At 37.3% G+C, this 15,113-nt stretch overlaps 1 protein-coding gene across 3 annotated transcripts in view; it reads left to right on the forward strand.

Annotated features, from left to right (window-relative positions):
• Nucleotides 1-13,138, forward strand: part of ACSS3 (acyl-CoA synthetase short chain family member 3) — a 91,991-nt gene extending 78,853 nt beyond the window's left edge. For all 3 annotated transcript variants that reach the window (XM_074574139.1, XM_074574148.1, XM_074574158.1), the window contains 5 exons: nucleotides 5,989-6,070; nucleotides 7,089-7,211; nucleotides 11,712-11,811; nucleotides 11,891-12,066; nucleotides 12,364-13,138. In XM_074574139.1, the coding sequence (XP_074430240.1) occupies nucleotides 5,989-6,070; nucleotides 7,089-7,211; nucleotides 11,712-11,811; nucleotides 11,891-12,066; nucleotides 12,364-12,429 (547 nt within the window). In that variant the 3' untranslated portion in view covers nucleotides 12,430-13,138. The remainder of the gene's footprint in view (nucleotides 1-5,988; nucleotides 6,071-7,088; nucleotides 7,212-11,711; nucleotides 11,812-11,890; nucleotides 12,067-12,363) is intronic.
• The last annotated feature ends 1,975 nt before the right edge of the window (nucleotides 13,139-15,113 follow it).

The raw sequence follows: 15,113 nt of genomic DNA on the forward strand, positions 1-15,113 counted from the left end.
CTTCCCAGGAAGAAAAGGAGGTGGGGAGGCGATGGCAGTGGTTTTACATAGTGAAAGCAAGGGGAGACTCTGGAGCCAAGAGAGGCGTATATGGCCTTAGCTCAGAAGAAAGACAGTTAGATAGGAGCTACCTGAGATGCCAAAATAGCTGCAAAGATCTTATTGTTACCAGTGTCTAAGTAATGAACGTTGCCAGTTTTTCTCTGTTGGTAAGTGTGTGACACTATTGCCAGTCTGTGCTTCCAAAAGGATATATTCTTTTATCATTAAATTACATCCAATGATAAAAACCAATACTCAATATTCTGAAATTTCCTTCTATGAATATAATAATCCCCAAAATTCAAGTACTTAGACACTCTAAGAAACGTCTCTCATATGTGATTGTTCTAGATTGTCTGAAGGGGATTAAGCTCTATCTCCATTGCTTGAATTGTTTTTATTTTTTGTCATTTTAATGACGTGGTTTGTCATTGTGGAAGTGGTTTTTAATGTTTTCCTATTAATTTTTAATGTATAAAATAAGCAAATAAAAAAATTACATAAGGAAGCAGAAAATTAGAGGCAACCCAGCAGAGGACACGTTGCAGACCCGTCTGAGTGGCTGCCCTTAAGGAAGATTGCTGGAGGGGGAAAAGTGTTGCTTGTAGAACTGTGTAAAGAAGGTGCGTCATCCTGCATAGATGACTTGCAATACGTTCTTGTAAGTGAAGGTCATACACCAAGGATCAGTGAGAATGTTCTAGGTTTATAAGGTGAAGGACTGTACCCTAGAAAGCAGTGACTTTCAAAGGAGCTTTTTATGTTACGGCGGATAAACCTCTGAATACACAAGATTTTTGAATGAAAGGTAGCTAGCTGCCAGTGTAACTAAGCAGGCAATATGATCCCTTTTCAGTAGGAAACTGAAAAGGAGCTATTATTATCTGTGGATATGATGTTAGTAAAACCATTAATATATTATGTTCAGTTTTTATGTCCATATTTCAAAAGGCTATTGAGAAACTGGCCGGGTGTTGGAGAAGATATGAATGAGAGTTGCTTGAGTGCTGGAAAGCTTGGCTTAAAGAAACTTACAGTTTAACTTGTGGTATGTAGTGTGTCCAAGATCAGTTAAGTGGTGACTTTTTCAAAGTCAGGAAATACCCACAGGACAAAGACATCTTTGAGAGACTGCTGTTTAATCTAGCATGAAGAGATTGGAAGCTGAATCTAGATACTCAGATGAGAAGTAAAACACACCATTTTAACAGTGAAAGTATTAAACCATTGAAAGAAATTCTTGGGAATATGGTGGTTTTCTTTGACACCTCTAAGTCAAACTTGGATATCTATCTTAAAGGTACACTGTCATTTAACCAAAAGTTACAGGCTTGGGACATGATTTAGTAGATGTCGTCCTTTAAACTGTGTTATATGGGAGGTCAGATTAGATGATCCTGATGAACCTGTGCAAAAGATTTCTCTCCTTGCTGGCAGCCTACATGTGTTTTTTTTTTTATCAACTTTGTCTTTTCCATTTACAAGTGAAACAATGAGTGGGATTTTCAATGTGGGAACAGTTGGGCCAAAGATAGGTTTTCTAATAGATTTCTGACTGAGTGCGTCAGTAGCGTTTGAACTTCTTTTTTAACCTTTCCCAAACAGTTTCACTATTTTTTGATGCTTTCTGCCTTCCCCACTAAACTATAGGGTTTTTTTTTCTGCAAAATCCACAGTAAAACCAGCTACTTCTGTGACCTCTTTCAGCTGGTATTTCAGGAATATTTCATAAAGACTGGTGCATGCTCGAGATGCTCTCTCTTTTCTTGCCCCTTTCTCCACCCTTTTTCCAGTGCTGTTGTTCCTCATATCCGAAAAAGCTTCTAGATTCCAGATGGCTTTCAAACTTACAGTCAAAAATTTTAGGGGTTATGTTTATGCACAGCACTACATAAATGCTGAGTAATAACATAGCTGCCAGTCAAGATGATTTAGCTCCATTCAGAAGCCCAAACTCATTTAACAATGGCTTATATTTGCTTTGACTGGCTGTAATGAACAGCCTGTGAGTACCGTTGTCTACCATAAAATAAAAGAATATCTTTTCTGAAACTCAGCAAGGTAGCATCTCTAAGAGGTTTTTTGACTTTCATATGTACTTTCAGAAATCTGCTTTTCTCTGTAAATTATATTTTGAGTGTTGTGTCTATAATTGCTTTTTCCATCAACAAGGAATCTTACATCATTTTGATGAGTCGCATCCTGAAAGGATGTGACACAAAGAGTCAGATTTTCTTGGGCTAAGCTAAAGGGGGGCTGTTCTGTATAAGGTCAGCCACCATTGTATGAAAAATAAATGAACTGTAAAACAATGCTTAAAAAACAGATAGTGATTGTCATTTAAAATTCTCTAGCAGAAAACAGTTACTGCGAAAGCAGTTCAGAGTTTTTCTGCGATGCTGCCAAGCTCACCTAATCTGTCTGAGTTTCTCCACTTCATAATGAAATTACCTTCTTATCTTTGTAAAGCGTAACCAGAGTGGATCTTTGTAAAATGAACCCATATAAGTTACATCATTAATTTGTACAGTTTACCTAGTTTTCTTGATGCCATTCTAAATGTATTCAACCTTGAAATGAGAAATGAGCCTGGATCGGTATTCCTGTAGTTCTGCAATTGTCACCTTAATTTCACTGGAGTAAATGGAGAATAGCATCATTTGTACTGCTGTTGCTGTACTGCTTAAAAATTGGCCTGAGATCAAAATTCAGACCTATAAATCCTTATTGAAGTTTGAAATCCAAAGGTAAACTTTTCTCAAGTTCAGGTGCTTTGATTCAGCTCAGTGTATCTTTTTGGCTTGAACCTCGACTTGAGTTTGAAACTGCGCCTACTCATTGCTAGTTATACGTGGGATGAGGTGACTGTAGTTAGCCTGATCCAAGATAGCCGGTAACACATTTGTATTTTAGAAAAAGCTGGCATGCTTGTCTTGAATTTGTATTTGTCAAAGCTCATGACTGTCCCCTCCAGAAGGAAGAAGCAATGATGAGATAGAAGACGCTGCCAGAGTTAACGACTATATGAAAAATCCAAGCAAGAACAGTGTTAAGGGAGGGCTTATCTTTAAACTGATAGCAGATGCAAAGGCTCAGCACTGGCTGGTTTGTGGCTTGGTGTGCAGGATGAGAGAGGGAGAAGTTAACAGATCGCTAGAGAAATACAGTAAATACCTTCCAAAGGGAAACCAAGCAAAGCAACTTCTTTGTATATTGTGGAAATGATGATGAAGGAACCTACCTCCTTCTGTCTTAGTCTTCTGTGCTCCTGTCACTTGTAAAAGGAAAGCAGGATCCTGTCTAGGGCAATCATAGCTGGTGGTTTTGGTCAATATATCCTCTTAAAAATAACTCCAAAATGCCTTGAGTATCAACTCAGTGTTTGGCAAAGAGGCAACAGTTTTTGAATATAGAACTTTTGTAGGTGTGTGTTGTTTCCTAGGGAGAACAGACCCAAACCCAACATCTAAAAATGTTACTTTTTTTATGAAGGGGTTGAGGAAAGGAAGAGATGTTGGCTTTCAGGTTGCTGTTATTTTCTGACTATCTGATTTTCTCTCTTCTGGCTCCTTTCATGTAATTATGATCCAGTTCTGCTCCCTTTGGAATTCATGGCAGCGTTCCATGACAGCAGTGGAATGAAGGTATTTTTGGCTCTGGGGATTTTAATCCTGATGTCCTGGCAAAATTCCAATACATGTAATTGTGTTCTGTCAAGATGAATTCTACCTTTATTAATTATTTTTGTTTGATTGGCACCTGGATATTCTAGGAAGTCATGATGCTAAGAACTTTACTATCATGGAAGAACTGCATGTGCCCGTTGCTCTGGAATTATTTTGCCTGAAAGATGGACACATGGAAGGCGGCATCCACTTTTGTTTAGTAGATGGAATGGAGTCCTAACTGCAAGTAATCTTTTACAGAAAGCCACGGAGGCACTGTTCTCACATTGTGTCTGTATTGTGCTGTGCTTTGCGCTACAGAGATACCTGCGGTAGCCAGTAGCTTAGCAGTGGGGTTTCCATAGACTCATGAAATATGCACTGTGGATGTACTTATCATTGCAATGTGCTTAAAAAAAAAAAATAAAAAATCGACCACAAGAAAAAACAGAGAAACAAAAAAAAGCCCCAGCCCCGCCATCCAAATGGTGGGCGCAGGGATTATATTTTTGGTGATACGTTGCTTGCTTCTGTGTTTAGATTTCTAAACAATTGTGGTTCCAGAAAGGAAATTGTTTTTTTGATTTCAGCAAAAAATAAAATTGCTGAAATTACTGCAAAGCACTGAATAGAGCTGTGGAGAAATTATTAAGGACTTTGTCAATACGAATTTTCTTTTCTCTCCCATCACAAGGATGTTTCAGGCTGTGAAATAAATTTAAAGTGCAAAATGTGCAATGACTGAGGCTGTTATGAATTGCTATGCTATTAGCAACCAGGCAACAACCATAGTAACTACCATTCTCTAGTGGTTTTTCTTGAATCTAAACGAGAGGTTTTTCTTTTAAACTCATACATACACAAATGCCAGGATCAATATATTGTTTTCCTAATCCGTTTTGTTGTTTTTTTTTTTCCCAAGGCAAATACTCTGTAGGTCATGTTTATGTATCACAAGGATGCTTACTAAGCTTGAAAGGCTTAAAATAGGCCAGTGAATTCCCTCCAGATGGGCACAAGCCAACCTACCCTCCTGAAGCCTGGGTGACTACTTAGGAAGTGTCTTGGCATTTCTGGCCTTACCTTAACCATACTTCCAGGGAATGTGATTTATAGGATGTGTTGAGCCAGAACACTCAGAGAAAGTAGTAATATTCATAGTAGTATATTCTATTATGCTCATCAAGCTGAATTAAGCTGAAAAAAAATGGGATTGTAAAAAATCATGGATTTGAATCATTACTAGATGGTATGGGCTTTTTAATGTAGCTTGTACTATTTATACCATATTTTGGTTAAAAAAAATAAATATGTATATATAAAAAGTAATTATTTTTGTAAATGTAAGGTTAGAAATGGGCATGTGACTGAGCTGGTAGCGCCTGTTCTTGTGACCTGAACATCATAGGAGACTTGTAATGATATCAGTGTTGCTACCCTACAGAAGGGTGTTTCACTGCTAGAGATGTTGCCTTTTGGTGTCATAGGGACATTATCAAAGTAGAAAACAAAATACCTCTGGCTAAAAATTTTTTGGTTAGGAATGCAGGCACACGCTAGTAAAATCTGTATGAGGCATTTAGGATTTTATCTGTATAAATGCTTGCTTGCAAGTTCTCTCTCTGTTACTAGGGTTATGCGTCATAAAACTTGTGTTGATATGTCTGAATGTGGATCTTTAGGCAGTTCAAGTGAGCTGTGTTTAACCCTATCAGAGCTTTGAAGGAAAAAACCAACGATTTCTTTGTTACCTGAGACTTCTGTAGCTTCTCTTCTTCCAGCAGATATGTATGTGAAATATGCCATATTGTGTCATGCTCACATCCTCGCCTGAAGAATGGGTGTATAACGTGCATTGAAATCTCAACTAACGAAGCAATCCAAAATTTTGCAGCTTCACTTCTTAAAAAAAAAAAAAAAAAAAAAAAAATTGTTATTTTAGAAAGTTCTAAAAGGAACTGTTATCAATATACTTTCAAAGAAAATATTGTATTTGTAGTACAGTATATAGTGTTTACTAGACCAAACATTATTTTACTGAAAGCCAGAGATGCTTATGTTACATAAAAAGTATGGTCTGGATACAGTTCAGAGATATATGCACGTATACCACAGCAAATACATGGTCTTTTTGATCTATTATCAGCATATTATTAAACAGAACTGGTTTCTGGTTGTACAGCCAATGATTATTTATCTGAATATAAAGTATGAATGGAAAGCATGAGTTGTACTCATTACTGTGTTTCTAACTGCTTCACTCTGCTCTTTTTGATTTAAGGTTGCCTTTGCCTCCTGGAGCATTCTCAGGCCTTTGGGAAAATCAGGAAACATTCCAGAAGTTATATTTTCAAAAATTTCCAGTAAGAATTAAAAAATGAATTATATAAACTTTTGGTTCTCCTGCAGAACTTAATGATAGTAGATTTAAACTGGATAACATACAAAATTATCATACATTATTTTAATGAGAGATCTTCGATATATGTGTTACAGAATTAAAAACATTTCAAGGTAAAACTTCCTTCACACATACATTAAGCTTTTGGGCACACCGTTTGGTTTTTTTTTTTTGTTTTTTTTTTTTTTTTTTTTTTTTTTTTTTTAAGATCTGAAACAGTAGAAGTAAACACCAAGCTTCTGAACATAATATTTGGTTTATTTCATTTGATCTAATAAAAGATAGAAGCCTCACAACCTTAGACTAGCATAGCTTCAAATATGCTATTGCTGATGACACGCAGGCGTTCTAACTTAGTCCAAAATATACACTTGCCCACTGTGCATGCAAATACTTTGCAGGCTCCTTACTGAATTAGTTACGCTTACGCGTCAGATGAACTGCCCAAGGACTGGCTTCCTCCTTTCCTTACAGAAATACGTAGATTGATCCTATGTGAACGTCCAAAATGGAAGGTTTGATTCAATAAAAGTAAATGAATGAATTGATCAGACAAATTATTTTTTATGTGCACTTGCATCACAATGGTAATGGTGTATTTTTGGATTCAGCAAACAGAAATATCTTTAGGGGCGATTTGACAACTGTCATTGTGTTGTAACAATTCCATTCTCCCTGTGTAGATTCAGGCAATGTCGTTCTCCAAGCTGTCAGAGGTCAAAGAAAGCAGATGGGAAAAAATCCAGGTTTTTGTATTGTTTCTGTTCTGTCTTAACAAAGACTACAAAACCTTTTCTGGAAAGGGATCTGCATGGTACATTATGACATAAGAATGATGAAAAATATTAGAGAATTAAATCTCTCAGGCACCGAAAACGTATTGCATTTGAAACAATCAGTTTTGTTTGTTGATTTCACAGGAAATGGATGGATAGTCCTAGTACTATTTCTGAGTTTATTTTTTGTTGTGTTGTGTTTAGGGATATTATGATACTATGGATGCAGGTTATATGGATGAAGACGGCTACCTATATGTCCTGTCTCGAGCTGATGATGTGATCAATGTTGCTGGACACAGAATTTCAGCAGGCGCAATTGAAGAGGTGAGCATTGCCTGATAGGAGAACAGACGAGTGAAAGATGAATAAAGAAAGCCGAGACTGAAAATCTCACAAAATCTCTCATTTTCTTTCTGCTTTTTTTTATTGCATTTGCATTGGGACTTTTAACTAACACATTAATTGTTTCAGGTCCTTCCTATTATTGTGCTTCACAGGACCATAATAAACTTAGTCAACAATAAGCGGTTTGTACCATGAGATTGATAAAACAGTCATGATTTGACATTTAAAGGTGGAGTTAAGGGGTGCTATGGTATCACGAGAAGCATTCCTGTAAGCATTGATAACATACTTATTTGGGAATATAGTAAGGTAATGTGGGGTCAGTATGCCAAGCAGTTTCACCAGCTTCTGTAGTTTCTTAAGAGTAGAAACTTTTATTCCTAAAATACAGTTTTTAGTTCACATAGACTCACATTCAGTGCTTTTTCTTGAAGAGTTTCCTCTACAGTTTCTTGAGAACTGTTTTGTCTCTTCCTGTATGAGCAGTGCTAAATGAACAACGGAAATTTCTGTAAAAAAGTCCTGCTGTTAAATTGAAAGTCATTAATGGTAATACCCATGCAACTCAAAAAGCTGAAAATAGTGCAGTTCATAATAGTATCTGAATTTCATATCATTGTTCACTCACCTCTCTGGAACCGCTGTGATTGATTGCCAGTTACAAATTTCTCTGATGACATATCAATTGCTTATTCAGGGAGTGTAGGAAAAGGTGTGCTGGGCATGTACAAGGGAAAAATGCACTTTTAAGAACTCTGAATTTAACTGTTCACTGAATCTTCACACAAACTAATTCACACAAAGTTCACACAAACTAATCTGTTAGTAATTTTTTGCTTTATAATGTCGATTAGTCTAGTGACTATTTTTTTTTTTAAAGGCTAGAAAACTTAGAATAGAAGAAATTCAGATAAACATAGTCAATCCTTCGAGAATCGATCAGCCAGTTGCTGCCCTGATGTGGGTCTACGAAGCCATAAAGGTGGCTCTCAGTCTGCTTAAACTTCTTTCCTTTTGAAGTCAGTTTTTTGTGTTGCTTTATTAAAGTGCAGCAGGGAGTCTCGTCCCCAACCCTTACTGCTCTACTGCTCAAGGGCTGAGCTGGGCATTGTTTCTTTGCTTCAGGCTGAATCTGAAGCTAGTTTAACAAATGATGAATTGAATCACCTCGTCAGCTGTATTACCTTTGTATCCGTCCGCCCTGGCTCAGTGTCTCTGTTTTTCTCCCTGCTAGTTAGGTCTTTCCCCTAGAAACAAAAAATGTTTTGTCACTACAAAATTCTAGAAGCTTTTCTATTCACCTTTTGAACAAAGCTAAAAACCAAGAGTGTTGTTAATGCATGCACAGCAAATTGCTAGTTAAATGGGAAAGCGTTAACAAGACCACAATTAGCTCTTCAGAAAGATCAGTAAATACAGAATTAGAGGTTCATTGAATCGCCATCTAATTAAGTGACAGTCACCTTGTTGAGCAAGTATATTATCTCTATTTACATTACAGCTGCATTACAAGCTTAACAAGTTTTTCCTTAGTGCTTTGACTAAGAATTTCAGCTTCGTTATGTTTGAAACAATTAGTTTCTGTGTCTAAGATATCTATTAGTATCATTGGCGCTCCATCTTCATTGCAGTGCAGTAGGTGTTACTGTTTACCTTGCCAATCGGGGAATGTTAGCCACTTTGGTAACCTCAGCTTGCGTTGATCCATCCATCTCTTTTGTGTGTACATCCATGGTGTCCCTGCTTGCCTTAACTCTTTCTGAAAAAGCCCAAATCAAATCTTCTCTATCTAAGGAAACAGACTTGAAATTGAGGAATTTACCATGAGAAATTCCCTTCCTGGTGGTGATTTGCTGGTGATTTTGCTGGTTTATGCTGATGCATCAGACATCCATCCTTGTGCCCAGTGATCATTCCAAGAATGCCATTTCACTTTCTTTAAATTTTTTCGTACTTTTAAACCATTTTAAAATGTCTAGTGCTGATTTTGTTATTCTTTTTATCTGTTTTACAAAGTTCAATAATTTTTAAATTGGTATTTACACTTTCAATCATTTGACATTAGCTGTCCCAAAGTCAAAGGCATGTTGATAGGATTTTGCATAAATTAGTGAAGAACAATATTACAGTGACTGCAGTATTCCAGCTTAACATAAGACTTTTATGAACAAGTGACAGACTGAATGACACAAACAAGCTATTACAACACAAGCTGGCAACACTTAAATCTCCACTGTAGGGGTCCTGTTGATGCCTGATAGGTAATTATGGTATTGATGGTAATATCAGTTTACTGCAGACCTTTTTCCTATGTTTTTGTGGAAAGCACAGTTCCTCTGGTATACCTTACTAATCTGCTTTTCCATAATTCATTGCATTTTCTTCTTTTTCTTTTCTTTTCCTTTTTTTTTTTCTTTTGTGGCAATCAAGTTTCTGTGGTCAGGTCAAGAAGTCAGAGCAGGAAAGAATGGGTATTTATAGCAGAAGTGGAATGCATTATTGAGGCTCTGGGCTAGAAGTGACAGATGCTCATAGGTGTGTGTGATGCATTGAAATACCATGGAGATTTGGAGTTCCATAAGATTCATTCCTGTATGATTTGTCATTTTGGATACAGTGACTTCTAGACAATGTAGACTGCATCTGAATGCAAATGCACTTGTGTATATTTAGCTTCAGCATTTTTGCAGCAGGCTCTTCTGCCCTTCTAGTTCTGGGATGAGCCCACCCAGAACGAATTCCAGGCTGTTGCACTTGCTGTTCTAGATACAGCTTGTGCACATCCCATTTCATTACTGTGAAAAACCTACAGTTTCAAAAGGTGTGCATAAATGGTTCATGCTTTTGTACTTCGATAGCGCATGCTTCTATTATTAAGCTAAGTATTACCCATTTGCTTTTCCATAGCATGGGACATTTCTGGGATCGTAGTTTGTGAAGTGAGTATAACTTCCATCAAACAAAGTATGCAAGAAACGCTTTGTGTGGATTTATTTTGCTAAAAACTACTTGGTGTGTGTCGTAGTGACCGTGGCACAGAGAGCCAGTTTCTTCTTCCTGGTTTGACTACAAATCTTAATGATGGTGAAATCTGCATTTAGGGTGGGTTATGTGAGACCCTTTGAATTGTTCCTTCCACCATCGGTTTCACAACCAGGTCACACAAGAGCCTCCCTTTTGTTAACTGGAATAGCAGAGATTCAGCTTTTCCTTCCTTCAGGGTCTTTTCCCTGTCTTCTCTGTACCTTTCCTGTCGTCTTCCTCATGCTTATGCCACTGTGTGAGTAGCCAATGCAAATGCGGTGTTCCTACTTAAAAAAAAAAAAAAAAAAAAAAAAAAGCCTTTATTCTTAAAACTTCTTTTAGTTAGTCTTCCTTTCACTCATCCCACTGCCTTTGATTTTGACAACACAGTGTGTGAAGATCTGTTATTGGCACACGTATAGTTCTTGTATGCACAAATAATTTAATATACACGGTCACATTATGTGACCGCTGTGTGGCCTTTGTGTGCACAGCCATGTTAGGTCCTCTTTGTGGTTGAGTACAGAGGACGTGTTGAAAGCACTGTTGACAGCAAGATGCCCCAAGGGACACGGACAACTACATGAAAAGAGCCAGTTGCTTTGGAAGAGGATTCACAACTGCTGATATCTTAAGTCCAACTTTGTCCCAGACTTAGTGACACACTTCTGAGTATGTACGAGACATCTTGGTGTCTTTTTTCCAGGAAGTGAGAACCTCAGCTGGCTAATTGGAAAGAAAAGAGAATCTCTCACTTCTTTTCCTAGAAGAGAGATACTAGCGCTACCGTCCATCACCTGTATAATCGTGTAAACGTGTAGTAGGAAGGAGGGGACTCTAGTTTAATTCTGGGTTTTGTCTACGGCGGCTGAAACCTAATGTTTCCAAGAGAGTGAGCTGAACTAGGCTGGCTGCAAGCTGAGGTTGGGCCTGTATTTGGCTTTGGTTGGAACTATGCCTTTGTGCAGCAAAGAATGAAAAAGACAGAAGGAGCCAGAGAGAATAAACCAACGTGACTGTAGTGCTGTAGTAGGGGTGCTTCTGTGGTGTTGGACCTTACTCCATGCACGTAACTCCGTTTTATTTGTAATGTTAGACTAACGTTATTTGTTCCAGCGAAGATCTTACTAGCAAAACCAAAGGTGTGATACTGTCCCAAAGCTGTAAGCAAATCACCTTTGCTTTGTTCTATATTTGTATATTGTGCTGCCATAGTTTTTATTTCTTTATGTATTTATTTATTTATGTTTGAAAACTACATGTAAGTGTGTATGAAAATACACACATGTGCATCTGCAACATGTGTACTTGGAATCTCAAGGTGTACTGAGTAAATACTATCTGCTGCCAAAATGTAAGAAATAAGTCTATTTCTTATATCTATGCCTATGGATTTTTTTCATTGAAATGTTCAGTTATTATTAGTTCAGTTCAGTTTTATTTTCTCTCTCTCAGTGTGTTCTCTTCCATCCCGCTGTGGCAGACTGTGCCGTTGTGGGCCAGGAGGATTCTTTGAAAGGACACGTTCCGTTTGCACTGTGCGTACTGAGAGAAGGTGAGAGCTCGCTGCTACTGATGTTCTTAAGACTTGCAAAAGTCCCAGAAGGGCTAAAGGATATGAAATTCTTCACTAGGCATAAAGACAGAAGAGGAGAAGATTTTGGAAGAGATTGTTGAGCGAGTTAGAACTAACATTGGTCCAGTAGCAGCTTTCCAGAAGGGGGTGTTTGTGAAACAGCTACCAAAAACACGCTCTGGCAAGATACCACGTTCAGCTCTTTCTGCGCTTGTCAGTGGAAAGCCATATAAGGTAAGCTGGAGATGTACACTTTAATGAATTAGGCACATGTGCGCATCCAAAGACGCAGCATCATGGTTTCGATTCTCTAAACCATTCTGCAACTGGCCCATGACTTCAGGTAGTACATTGTATTTTATTTCCACTATAGCTTACCCAAAAGATTTTCATGTTCCAGAGCTTTCCAGATATTTTTTTCTTGATTGCTTTTGAAGGCTTGATTTAGAAGATTCTCTGAATAAAATTCTGTTTTACTGTTGGAGGACAGCACTCTACTATCACATGCTTCTATGTATTCTTCCTTTTCAGATAACACCGACCATTGAAGATGCTAGCGTGTTTAAACACATTGAAGAAGTGCTAAAGAAAAAGTAAATGGGATAATATGTTGGTAACAAACGTGTCAGTTACTGAACTATACAAAGACACTTTGTTAGGAAATACCACATTTTAAAAACTAGTAATGATTTGGGACTAAATTTTTTTACTAGAAATGTTACTGTGTTCTTTACTGTATTGTCACAACCAATGAAGCATAATAAAGTCTCTGCATGTTGTCATTATATGCTGGATGTTAAGGTTGCTAAGAATTGCAAGTAGAATTCATACATTTCTGTAGCCTTAAAGGGAAGGAGCCAGTGGATTATCTATCTCATATGATGTCATTTAACCTTACATTTCAATCCATTATCGTATAACGTGACCACTAATTTGAATTTGGCTAAAAGAGTTTACACAAGGTAAGTAATGAACTGAAGACGGCCATAAAAAGGGATTGTAATATGAGCATTATTGCAGATGTAATTGTCCTCACTGGTAAATTATAAGTCTTTGTCTTTTAAATTTTTATAAATTTTAAAATTTGTTTTCTTGATTCCAGTGATTATTTTTTTTCTAAATCTTTCTGCTATAAATTAGATTCCTAGACTTTATTTACTCAATAATTTCTCAAGTGTCTTTTTTGTAGAATGAAGATAATTTCTGGCTTTCAAATCTGAAAATCTTGATTTCTCCATAGTAATATTGATTATAACCTATGTATTTTAAATAAAGGCAGGCATTTACCCTCTGCATTTTCTGATAATTTTGTTGTTGTGGTTTGTATCACTTATGATAAGGATAACCAGAATGTGCTTTTGCTGACAAAATTAGACATTTCAGGCTCACTGAGATATGTATAACCAAGAATTTTAGCAAACACAGATACTAGGCAGCCCATTCTTGACTTTAAAGGCCATTTCAAAATACTTACAGCGTTCTCAGCAAACCAGGAGATGGAGGATACACTACTTTACATGCGTTACTTTTCAAGCTGCATGTTTTTAATTGAACAATAAATGTAAAAATCCTTTTTAAAATATACGTTCGCAGAAAAGTTTAAAAGCAGAGAAGTTACTCAAATTCAGCAATGCTTTCCAGAGGAAGAAACAGTAAGCAATACACAAATTCAGATGATGCTGGTATGAAAGAGAGGTTCCATACTTAGTCTAAGCTAAAGTAGAACTTAAGCCTAGCTGTATTTTCCTATGGCAGTGCATCCTCAAAAGAGTCCAGAAATACTGCCATCTCCTATTGGGTAGAGGTAAGGATGATAGGCCTCTTAAGTGATAAAATAAACCAGCAGATTGATGTAGGAGCTAAAAGTGATGGATAGGTGCTAATTCACGTGAGCCATACCCCGATGTTGCCTTGTGTAGAGTCATTGAGCTCTACCAGTTACTTAGGAAATAAATAAAATGTCCATGTGTTTTTCCAGCAGGGACTGCATGCAGCTGAGCCAACTGTGTCGAACCATGTCATACAGTCATATAATAAAACAGCCTAGTGTGAGTCTGTGCTGTACTTGTTTTTTGGCAAATAATTGCATAAGGTATTCACCTTTATGCGATAAGGTAGCCACCATTATGTATTAAGGTAGATATTTGATTTAGTTGAAAATCACAATCTGAACAGGGAGTAAAAGCATTTAAAGACTGCGTAAAGGCTAATGATCCTTTACGGTAGATAAGCTAACTATACAGGTTAGTGATTTATGTGTGGGAGTGATTTTGCTGCTCAGAGATGTCCTGATAACTTTCTTGAAGTATTTCTTATATAAGTTGCAGTTAGTTGACAATGCTATTTTCTTCCAGATGGATTATTCCAGTCCCAAGGCTTTGCTACTGGAGGTACCAAAGGTACCTGGTAGTGGTAAAGGTACTGGTAAAGGAGGCCCATGCCAAATCATGGAATGCCTTGCAGAGACTGCTGAGGATTTTTCAGTTTCACAGTGCTACAACTTAGCAACCTGTGCTGAGCAGCTACCCAGCAAGAGAGAGGTCTTGGGAGTTGTCACTGATGGTTCTTGGTTTTTTTTAAATCAGGGAGAAACAACAATGGTCTTATCACAGAGAAACTGTGGCACATTCACAAGGTGCGTGCCCATTACTTTTGCACGATGAAAGCTGAGATGTTGTGTATGTTTGCTGTAGTTATCCCAGCTGCAACCATCATGTTGTTATTGCAGACGCAGGGGAGGGGAACTAATTAGTGAGAGCACAAGCTCTCTAGTAAAGATACTGCAATACGATATAGAAGAGAATTAATTTCCTAGATCTTGTACTGTTTTCCCAATGACATCTTATGTTCCTACACCAGTTTCTCCATTTGTAAGGAAAGGCTATCTGTCTACTTTGGGGTTTTTTTTTTTTTTAAGGAAGAGAGAATTAATATCACTTTATTTTTTTTTAACCTAGCATTAATAATGGATATTTAGGCACTTATGTTTCTAAGGGGCTGTTTGCTTATAGTAATATCAACAAGAAACAATTATCTGTCCTCTGAACCGTTTGTGAAGAGCATGAATAGTTAGCATTCTTGAAGTGACTGCACGATAAAAATGTTTGTAGTAACTTTTGCTTTCTGAGGAAGTCTGAGGTTTTTGTTTGGTTGGTTGGTTTAAATCTTTTTTTTTTTTTTTTTTCTGTTTTGGTGAGAATCATTTAAGATAAAGGCTGGGATAAAGCAAAGGGAGCAGAGTGGTCAGGGTTACTCACTCTGCTACTGCCCTGGTACTGTGG

This window comes from Larus michahellis, chromosome 1 (assembly GCF_964199755.1).
Source record: "Larus michahellis chromosome 1, bLarMic1.1, whole genome shotgun sequence".
Taxonomy (NCBI): Eukaryota; Metazoa; Chordata; class Aves; order Charadriiformes; family Laridae; genus Larus; species Larus michahellis.